At 34.1% G+C, this 11,592-nt stretch overlaps 1 protein-coding gene and 1 non-coding gene across 2 annotated transcripts in view; one reads left to right on the top strand and one right to left on the bottom strand.

The window, feature by feature from the left end:
* Positions 1-8,764, top strand: part of BRWD3 (bromodomain and WD repeat domain containing 3) — a 155,668-nt gene extending 146,904 nt beyond the window's left edge. The window contains exon 41 of the mRNA XM_040265636.1: positions 3,142-8,764. Coding sequence (XP_040121570.1) covers positions 3,142-3,896 — 755 coding nt within the window. The 3' untranslated portion in view covers positions 3,897-8,764. The remainder of the gene's footprint in view (positions 1-3,141) is intronic.
* Positions 8,765-10,993: 2,229 nt separating this feature from the next.
* On the bottom strand, positions 10,994-11,065 carry TRNAG-CCC. Its single transcript has one exon. It is a non-coding gene; the product is annotated as a tRNA-Gly (tRNA).
* Positions 11,066-11,592: the final 527 nt, after the last annotated feature.

Consider the following 11,592-nt stretch of genomic DNA (forward strand, 5'->3'; position numbering starts at 1 on the left):
TGGAGTTTCAGCCTCATCATCAGTCCTTCTAATGAATATTCAGGACTGATTTCCTTTAGGATGGACTGGTTGGATCTCCTTGCAATTCAGGGACTCTCAAGAGTCTTCTAAAACACCATAGTTCAAAAACATCAATTCTTTAGCACTCAGCTTTCTTTATAGTCCAACTCTCACATTCATACATGACTACTGGAAAAACCATAGCCTTCACTAGATGAAACTTTGTTGGCAAAGTAATGTCTCTTCTTTTTAATATGCTGTCTAGGTTGGTCATAATTTTGCTCCCAAGGAGTAAGTGTCTTTTAATTTCATGGCTGCAGTCACCATCTGCAGTGATTTTGGAGCCCCCCAAAATAAAGTCTGTCACTGTTTCCACTGTTTCCCCATCTATTTCCCATGAAGTGATGGGACCAGATGCCATGATCTTAGTTTTCTGAATGTTGAGCTTTAAGCCACCTTTTTCACTCTCCTCTTTCACTTTCATCAAGAGGCTCTTTAGTTCTTCTTCGCTTTCTTCCATAAGGGTGGTGTCATCTGCATATCTGAGGTTATTGATATTTCTCCCGGCAGTCTTGATTCCAGCTTGTGATTCATCCAGCCCAGTGTTGCTCACAATGTACTCTGCATATCAGTTAAATAAGCAGGGTGACAATATACAGCCTTGACGTACTCCTTTTCCTATTAGGAAAATCTGTTGTTCCATGTCTAGTTCTAATTGTTGCTTCCTGACCTGCATACAGATTTCTCAAGAGGCAGGTAAGGTGGTCTGATATTCCCATCTCTTGAAGAATTTTCCATAGTTTCTTGTGAACCACACAGTCACTTTGGCATAGTCAATAGAGCAGAAGATGTTTTTCTGGAACTCTCTTGCTTTTTTGATAATCCAACAGATGTTAGCAATTTGATTGATCTCTGGTTCCTCTGCATTTTGTAAAACCAGCTTGAACATTTGGAAGTTCACAGTTCATGTATTGCTGAAGCCTGGCTTGGAGAATTTTGAGTATTACTTTACTAGCATGTGAGATGAGTACAATTTGCGGTAGATTGAGCATTTTTTTGGCATTGCCTTTCTTAAGGATTGGAATGAAAGCCGACCTTTTCCAGTCCTGTGGCCACTGCTGAGTTTTCCAAATTTGCTGGCATATTGAGTGCAGCACTTTCACAACATTATCTTTTAGGATTTGAAATAGCTCAATCGGAATTCCATCAACTCCACTAGCTTTGATCATAGTGATGCTTTGTAAGGCCCATTTGACTTCACATTCCAGGATGTCTGGCTCTAGGTGCATGATCACACCACTGTGATTATCTGGTTTATGAAGATCTTTTTTGTACGGTTCTTCTGTGAATTCTTGCCACCTCTTCTTAATAGCTTCTGCTTCTGTTATATCCATACCATTTCTGTCCTTTATTAAGTCCATTTTTGTATGAAATATTCTCTTGGTATCTCTAATTTTCTTGAAGAGATCTCTAGTCTTTCCAGTCTATTGTTTGCCTCTATTTCTTTACATTGATCACTGAGGAAGGCTTTCTTATCTCTCCTTGATATTCTTTGGAACTCTGCATTCATATGGGTATATCTTTCCTTTTCCCCTTTGCCTTTTGCTTCTCTTCTTTTCACAGTTATTTTTAAGGCCTTCTCAGACAGCCATTTTGCTTTTTTGCTTTTCTTTTTCTTGTGGATGGCCTTGATCCCTGTCTCCTGTACTGTGTCATGAACCTCTGTCCATAGTTCATCAGGCACTCTACCAGATCTAGTCCTGTAAATCTATTTCTCACTTCCACTGTATAATTGTTAGGGATTTGATTTAGGTCATACCTGAATGGTCTAGTGGTTTTCCCTACTTTCTTCAATTTAAGTCTGAATTTGGTAATAAGGAGTTCACGATCTGAGCCACAGTCAGCTCCCGGTCTAGTTTTTGCTGACTGTAGAGAGCTGCTCCATCTTTGGCTGCAAAGAATATAATCAGTCTGATTTTGGTGTTGACCCTCTAGTGATGTCCACGTGTAGAGTCTTCTCTTGTGTTGCTGGAAGAGGATGTTTGCTATGACCAGTGTGTCCTCTTGGTTAAACCTTTGCCCTGCTTCATTCTGTACCCCAAGGCCAAATTTGCCTGTTACTCCAGGTGTTTCTTGACTTCCTACTTTTGCATTCTAGTCCCCCATAATGAAAAGCATATCCTTTTTATGTAAATTGAATGCTGTCATTCTCTAGCTTTAAAATTCTACATTGGCTGTTATCTCCAACTTATTTCCTATTTTTCTCTTCTACTCTTAATTTTACTGGTTTCTGTCTCCTCCAGTGAAAGTCCAGATATCACCTCGTTCAGTTTTTTTCTCAAATACTGCCTCAGCTGAAAAGTCTTCCCTAACTATTATACATACATTCACACTGTTTTCTTTACACACTTTTCCTTTTCTTTATAACCCATTTTAATACTTGAAATTATTTATTTGTCTGCTTCATTGTCTATCAGAGTTTCCACACTAAAGTAGAAATTCAAGGAGCAAATACTTTGTCTCATCATTGCCATATTCCAATGTCCAAACAATGCCTAGTTGATAGTAAGTAGTCAGTATAATTGTTGAATGAATGCATAAAATTATTCTAAACACGTGCCCATGTTCCCTCCTAGAGTTGAAGCCCTTAAATTTTTGCCTATCTTTTTCATCCTCTGTCATCCCTACACAGTCCCTTCATCCCTGCAAAAATTAGTCAGACAAAAATAAAAACCTTAATATCTTCCATTTCAGGAGGTTCCCTGGTGGCTTAGTGATAAAGAATCTGCCTACTAATGCAAGAGATGTGGGTTTGATCCCTGGGTTAGGAAGACCCTCTGGAGGAGGAAATTGCAACTCACTCCAGTATTCTTGCTTGGGAAATCCCATCGACAGAGGAGCCTGTCAGGCTGCAGTCCACGGGGCTGTAAATGAGTCAAACATGACTTAGCATCTAAACAACAACAACATCTTCCATTTCAAACAGATTTAAATTCATACTCCAACACTCTGTATGGTTTTACCCCATCTATATTTGGGCACCAAATATTTTTTGATAGATTGTTTCTTTACTTTTGAAGCTAAATAATCATCTTATCAGTGTCAAAGCTTAACTTTAAAAAATTATTCATCTTGATTTAGATCACTCCCTTGATGGACCCCTTACAAATGGTGATGGCAGAGAGCCCCGGACAGGAATCAAGAGAAAACTACTTAGTGCATCAGAAGAAGATGAAATCATGGGAAGAGAAGAGAAAGAGAAAAAAGAAACAAAAGAGAAATCACATTTATCCTGCTCAGAGAGTGGAGAGTTAGAATCCAGTTTAAGTTCTGAAAGTACCTGTGGTTCTGATTCTGACTCTGAATCAACTTCCAGAACAGATCAAGATTATGTAGATGGAGACCATGATTATAGCAAATTCATACAAACTAGGCCTAAAAGAAAACTCAGAAAGCAATATGCCAATGGAAAAAGAAACTGGAAAACAAGAGGCACGGGAGGAAGGGGCAGATGGGGCAGATGGGGTAGATGGAGTAGAGGAGGCAGAGGAAGAGGAGGCAGGGGACGAGGCAGTCGAGGAAGAGGTGGAGGTGGTGGGAGAGGGAGAGGAAGAGGGAGAGGAGGAAGAGGTGCTTCTAGAGGAGCCACCAGAGCCAAACGTGCACGTATTACAGATGATGAATTTGATACTATGTTTTCAGGACGCTTCAGTAGACTGCCTCGAATTAAAACAAGAAACCAAGGCAGGAGGACTGTTTTATATAATGATGATTCTGATAATGACAATTTTGTGTCCACTGAAGATCCTCTGAATCTTGGTACATCCAGATCGGGCAGAGTGCGTAAAATGACAGAAAAAGCCAGGGTTAGCCATCTCATGGGATGGAATTATTAGCAGTTAATAAATTTAAAATAATTTTAAAAATTCAATGGCCTTCTACTGCAGGGAATTTACCAGGAAATCTACAAAGCAAGTTGTGTGGGGACTTCTGCTTCCTTTCACATTGGTGCTTTTCCATTATGCCAGTATACATTTGTTTCAAGACTTTTGATCTCCACACTTCATTTGTTCAAACAAGCCTTACTCATTAGGCCTTAAATTAAAAAAAAAAAATTCTACACACACACACACACACACAAACCACAGACACACTACAGATTTACTACATTAAGGGAGCATTCAGCTTCTTAAGAGTAGCATGACATTTTTATCTAAATGGAATATCCCTCTTTTGCTTTTGTATCACAGAAGTATAGCACCTTCTTACAGAGTTTTATATAGTTTGTTTTTGCCATTTTGATTCTTGTACCAGTAATAATAACTTTTGCACAATACACCAATCCTAAAGGCAGCTATTAAATGTTTACAGTTTCTATATTGTAAGAACGATCTGGATTATTTTACTCTTCCCAGGCCAAACTTTCATGAATTGTACTGAACTGAAGTATATATTTATACTACAGTTATTTTGGGGGGGGGGTGGGAGGGTTCTTAATATGCTTTTCATTGATTTGCTTAATTCATGTTAAAGGTGAGAAAGGGTTGGTGCCTTGTAAATATGTAGCAGATCTTTGTGGTGTGTCCTGATGTGTGCATTAACTTTATTAAAAAAGAATACTTGAGGTATCAATCTAGACAAGGTGCCAAATGCAAAAGTTTCTTGCATCCATTTTCTTTTTTCTGTTATATTTTATTGCATTAATAGAACTTGTGTAGCTTAAAGAATAACTTAAACATTTGAAAAATCCTCATCCACAAAGAATAACTGAATAGTAGCTCAGCTACCTCTATTAACTACAACTACTGGAAACATTAAGAAAAATAGATGCTGTTATTCATTACTAACTAAGGAGAAATAGAACAAGCTTGGTAGGAATGAATACTCATAAGTTATAAGCTGAGAGGTTGTTGATAATTGTATTGGCTCTCAAATGAATAGTTGTAATTAAATTTTCTCAAGTATCATAAGCTCTACCTTATTAGGCTTTTCTTAGAGCATATTTGTGTAAGTAGACTTGATCTACTGCTTATATATCCCTGCTACCACTTGCTATTTAATAACAGCTGTGAGTGACTGATATTGAATTTTAAATGTAGCACAGCACCTAGTTTGAGTTGAAATGTTTTAGCTAGCTAATATTTTGAATCAATGTAGGTTCAGCTCATACCATTCCAAAGGGTTCTTCTGTTAATCTTTCAGAATAGAACCTGGTTGCACTGCACACTGATATTTTGAGTCATTATTTTATAGATTAAAAATAAACCCTATGGTCTTGTTTACAGCAGTAGAGTGCACATTGGTTCCATAAGTGAGCTTGAGTTCCAAGATCAATTTTACTCCTCAAATTTGAGAGATTGCAAATTTGCTAATTCATTAGATACCTAGATTTTTGAGGTAAGAATAATATTGATCTCTGTTTTTGTAACAACCAATTTGCCCATAGATCAGACTTATGGAATAAAAGGAACTTCTTAATATATGCTTAGTAACCCCAGGATATTTCTTAAGCTAATGTATTTGTCTCATGTTTTCAATCATTTCATGCATCTGAAAATCCTTAAGTGCAGAGGAAGGAGTACACACATAGCATTGCTTTTTTGGTTGGGTTGGGTGGGGGTTTTCTTGGACTAACATCTTTAAGCAATTTTCACTTGCAGTAGAAATGATGTTCAGGCTTTAAGAAAGTATTGTGAATTATTAATGGAACTAATTTCTATTTCCTGACAGTAGATCAAGTTTATTTTTGGTTGTTGTAGTCTACTTTTCACTAAACCAAAATTACTTCTGGTTGTAACTCAGCTGCCACTTTTAACCCATAATATAGATTTTAAAACATTCATGTTTAAAACTCTGCATTTGATTTTTGATAAAATGTACTATTTAGTTATTCATATCTTGGACATTTAGACTAAATCTGTGCCTGTGTTTTCCTGGAATTGATAACACTTTGGCCTACCCTATTCAAAGTAACATAGTTACTTAAATTCATGGATATATCCAAATGTGTATCATGTATATCGTTGTAGTGTGAAAAAATTTTTTTGACATTCTTCTATGAAGAGCTGACCTCTTGAAATGTAGAAGAATTGCCATTTGTGTGATTTAGCTATCTCAAGCTTTATTTATAATTTATTTTGAAAAATAAAAATGGCACATTTATTTCCCAAATGTCAAGATTTTCTAGGTTTAGATAATTAGAATAAAAAGGGTGAAGACATTTTAAAGAATATTTTATATGTAGTGAGATACTGTGAAAATACTAGTGAACAGCATTTTGCTGTAATGTTGATTTCAGTTATTAGGATGTAAAGAGTTAGTCACCAGGGTATGTTAGATGAGCATAGTTTTCACTTACTACAAAACAGATAATTTTCTGTTTGCATGCAAATTATTTTAATAAGTGTAAAAATAAAAGTTTGGAAGACAATGTTTTTACCTTTATATCTGGATTCCCACCCCCCCAATTTATACTTTGCCTTTTTTTTTTGTAATATCACCTCTTGTGAATGTGTTGTAATTTGTATTGCATTGATATTTTATCACTTTAATTTTTTAGAGGTTCTTTAAGCCTAAATAAGATCTGGGTTTAGCCATAGCAAAGCAAGTAGGAAATGAGCTAAGAAATTTGGAAAAACAAAAAGTCTAAATTTTAAATGAATTTCTAAGAAAAAAGTTACATTTAGGTCATGAGGGCATATACATGTAAAAGCCTATTCCCGTTCTAGATATTAATAGTCAATGAATTGTAATATTTCTCATGAATGCTAATAATGTTTAAATTCCCAGCTTTAAGATTCTAGCATGTGTATCTGTCTATGAAACAGATTGTGTTGCTTCTATGGCTTGCTGTGTGTATCTCTTCCAGCAACAGGATGCTCTCTAAAACATTCACTGGCCTCTTAGTGTAATGACTAAATTTGTGTGTGTGTGCTTGCACGCATGCACTCGTGTGTGCGTGCACAGATCTATAGATTTTTTCCTTCAACTTAACATGTTTTATCTCAGACATTAAAAAAAAAGTTGATATGGAAGACAGCTGTATTCACTGTCTACCAATTCATTGCTTCTGTTGTAAAGCACTTACCCTGTATATATACTGCTTGATTATCCATATCATGCCTTCTAGATAAACAATCTAGGTTTTGTTGTGTACATATGCCCTATTTTTAAAATTTAATTTGCCCTTCTTTCATGTGTTTCTTTGTCCGTTTCCTTTCCCAGAGATCAGGCTTGTGCTTGAATTCTTCCATACAGCACTTTGTTTCACCCAGAGGCTAGGAAACTGAGTAAAATTATTAAATCTTATTCTGCACAACTGTGTGCTCAGATATCTAACTCAGCCTTCCAGTATTTTAAAGTAAATTTGAATGATTTATCTTTGTTATTGCTTTTGTTGTAATCCTAGATTGTCATAATAATAACAGAATGATTGAAATAGAAAGATGTGTATGCCACTTCTAACTTTTGATAAAAACTTTTTGGAGAATTTTTCAAAATTTGTATCTTGTAGTGATAAAATTAAACATCTATTACTTGCTTTTATATCTCGGGAATTATTTTATGCACATTTATCAACTGGTACTTATGTTTAAAGTTGGCATTTTCTTTTTAAGTTGGGATTTTCACATCCACAGAAGGGAGACTTTACTACATAATTTTCAGTATACTTTGATATCCTGCCTTTTAAACAATAACCAACATTTTGAGTTGGGAAATAAATAATTACTTCTGGGGGAAGAAATGGAACTTTTAACATTTAAAGTTCATTGTTTTAAATGTTAATTCCATCCCCAACATTTTTGTGTTACGTGAGGCTTTATGAAAGTTATTGAAAGTAGAATATTCAAAGATCATTTTCCCAAATTTAACAAGTTTTGATTAAATTTTAATTATGAAGTTAAATTATATTTATGGTGCTGTATTTTGTATAATATGTATTGTCCTCAAATTTCTTGACACTTATTTCTCATATAGTCTTATCCTTATTTCCTATTCCATCATTTCTCTCCTCTTTGCTCTTACCTTCATTTCTCTTTCTTCAATGAAGACTGTATCTAATTTAGCAAACTTCAACAAAACTGGCAATTTATGATTCATTGATGGGAGAAGTACAGTAGAAAGGCCCTGCAGTTTAGAGTTAAGATGTGTTTGTTTATTTATATGTGTGCCCATTTGTTATTCTTAGACCTATCTTAATTAAATTTAGAATATGATACTTTGACATAAAAGCATTGTAAGTATTTTCTAAAAAATAAAACTATTGATACATATTAAAATTGCCATTGATAATTGACTTTTGAAATCACATACAAGAATATTTAGAAACCCACTTGGGAAATGTGGTTTACATGTGTCACCAGATACATATATTAGGCAGTACTACAAATGTTAATTCTTTAAACAATACTGTGGTGATGGCAATCAGTAATTTATTTCTTTGTCCTGTAACTTATCATCCTTGTCTTTTGTAATTCCTAACAAAGTATTAACAAAATTGTACCTTATGTTTGTTCTTAGTATCCGTAAATTTTAAGGTGGAAAATCTTTCAGTTAATAGTTGATGTGATATTGTATATGGGCAAAATGTCCATTAAACTAAAATTCAGTAAAGAAAGGTAAACTAAACTGGCTTGGTTTATAAAAGATGTTTTGTTTGGCAGTTATTAGTCATTATAAGCAATTATCTTCAAAGAAAAAAACTGGAATAATTTGTTGCCATTCTTTATGGGATGTTTACAATAAAATTCCAAGTTGTTTGGAATCAGTTGCACTCTTGCTGCTTTGTGCTTCAACTCAGATACTGGAGATAAATTAACATGAAGAAAGAAATATGGAGTTACCTTTCCATTATCCAGCTTCAAAGACTGTAACATGTAACTCTTAGGCCTTTCCTTTCTTGTTTCTTGTCATATAGTATTTTATTGTTATTATTTTAGTCTAAGAAACTAGGGTGCTTCTTTCTATCAAAGAAAATTAAGGGTTTTTTTTTCTTAGTTGTTTCAGATATTCTTTGGGTCATTTTTAGGTAATAACATTTCAAATGTGGGCTGCTTGGTGCATTAAAAAATAGCCGGCAAAGCTTTATTTAACATTTTGTTTTATAGAGAGAGCTCTTTGAAATGAGTAGATTTCTAATGTGTTTAAAGCTTCTTACAAGTTGTAGCAGCTGAGCTTATGAATCTCCACCATTCTTACTTATAGTAAAATTGCCCACAGAGGCTTAACTATATTATAAATGGTGCTTTGATTCAATGTATGTGAAAGAGGGAGAGAAGTAAGGTTAGAGGTAACTTTTGAGCCAGGAAGTGAAGGCTCATTTAACAAGAATATTCCACTTCTGCAACTAAATGGTTACTGAGAATTTTCTTCCCATGGTCAGAACTCCATTCAGTTCAAGGTAAGTGAGCTGGCTAAAGACTGGACTGTATGTTTTATACATGCACTGTATTTTGTGCATTTAGAATTAAGAAATAAGGTATTAAGAAAAAAAAAATACTACCTTTACCTTCCAGCATCATCCTATGGCTATGAGAGTAGTCCACATTTTTGTAATATTTGGAGATTGAAGTGGAGATACATTGTTTGGTATTTATATGTAGTTGCTTGATTGGTTAAAAATAGCCCTCTTTAAAGATACAGAAGTGTACCTTAAAAATTATTTATTAACAGGCTCTGATGTTTTCTGACTTCACCTGATAGGTTTTTTAAGATTGTTGTTATTAAATCACTAAATCTTGTCAGACTCTTCTGTGATTCCATGCACTGTAGCCCACCACCTCTGTCCATGGGATTTCCCAGACAAAAATACTAGAGTAGGTTGCCATTTCCTTCTCCAGGGGATCTTCCTGACCCAGGGATTGAGCCCCTCCTCTCCTGCATTCCAGGTGGATTCTTTACGTCTGAGCCAATGGGGAAGCCCTCTTAAGATAGAAAAAGTAAATAATTTTTTATAACAAAATTTTACAGCACTATTCAGAGGATCCATTTTTTTCCTATTTGGACAGGTCAAAGACAGAGTGCTTTCTACCCTATTCTTGAGTTATATGTCCCTGATAATTTAAAACTACTTTCCATAAATGCACAAAATAAAACCTATGTATTGAGCCTGTGGGTTGGTTTTCTTTGGATACTTAAGCCGTATACTTATGGTTGCTTTCTTAGGGCTTTTATATAAGTACTTAAAAGGATTTTTTTAATGCTACTTATTGTTAGTAAACCAAATATATCATTAAATAAAAAAGAACTTTTTATGGTATCAATGTTTTACTGAATTTTGAAGAAAATTTTTTTCCTATTTTTGTAACTTTAGTATTTGCCAGCTATGTCAGTTGCCTTAATAAAGTTACCTCTCACCTATCAGTTATAAAACAGCTAATAGATAATTCTAACTTTTATTAATTATTAACAAATTAAACCTTAATTTGACATTGGAGCACTTTTAAAAACAACTTTGAAGCTAGTATCCTTTAATTTGTAAACTTTATGTACTATTAGATTGCCTTCTCAGCATCTTTATGTTCTTCAGAGAATAAGTTTTATAGTAAATATATGAAGAAATAAAAACATTTAAATTGCTTGATTTAGGTTACTAATATTACTTGGTGGAATTTATTCATTTTTAAGAATGCTTTTGTGGTTGATTTTTGTCATGTTACAGTTCTAAGTAGTATTTGTATAGCACGATGTTAATTTATGTTTGGTATTTTGTGTATTCTGTCAAGTAATTTAAGGCATTAAAACTCTGAAAGTGTTTTTTAATTTCATTTTTCTTTGCTTTTTAGAAAAACTTTAGAATATCATGCTAAAATGAGATATTTCAGCCCAAATTATACATTAACTCATTTTTTAGAGGATTTTTTTTGTAACTGTTGGTTATTGTTCACCTAAAACATAATGATATACTGGTCGTTCTGAATTGTTTCTGTTTGTTAATATATATATATTTTTAATTTGGCTGCTCCAGATCTTAGTTCAGGCATGCGAGATCTAGTTCCCTGACCAGGGATTAAACCCAGGCCCCTGCATTGGGAGCACAGAGTCTTAACCACTGGACCACCAGGGAAGTCCCTATTTGTTAAATTTTAATTTATAAATTAGAGCGAATCTTGTATACAAAAACATAAGTGTTAATTTTGTCTAGTCTGATGGTATGGAGTAGTAAATGCTTGATCATAGTCACTTTGCCTTTCACTTTTGAAGGATACTATTCATTTTTATTATTGTGTTGAGTAGTTAATATAGAAAAATACTTATTAGGTGATATATTTCTATTCTCCATTCACCTCAAAAATATGACTGGTAAATAAGTTTCAACATTGTCAAAATATTCATCTTTTATCACTTTGCTTAATTATTCAGGTAAAAGTTGTTGGAAAAAAATCTGACATAATGAGTTACATTCTTTTTCCAGATATGTATGAAGATCTCCTTCATAAAAGAAGATACTTACCACCAGGAATTTATAGCCTATATTCTTCATATCAATGATAAGAGGTGGCTAAAAGAAGACTGATTTATTCCTTCTCAGGCTTATTTGTTCATTTTATTAATTCAGTCAACATGTATTAATTAATTTCAGCCTTTACTGAG

This window comes from Oryx dammah, unplaced genomic scaffold (assembly GCF_014754425.2).
Source record: "Oryx dammah isolate SB20612 unplaced genomic scaffold, SCBI_Odam_1.1 HiC_scaffold_23, whole genome shotgun sequence".
Taxonomy (NCBI): Eukaryota; Metazoa; Chordata; class Mammalia; order Artiodactyla; family Bovidae; genus Oryx; species Oryx dammah.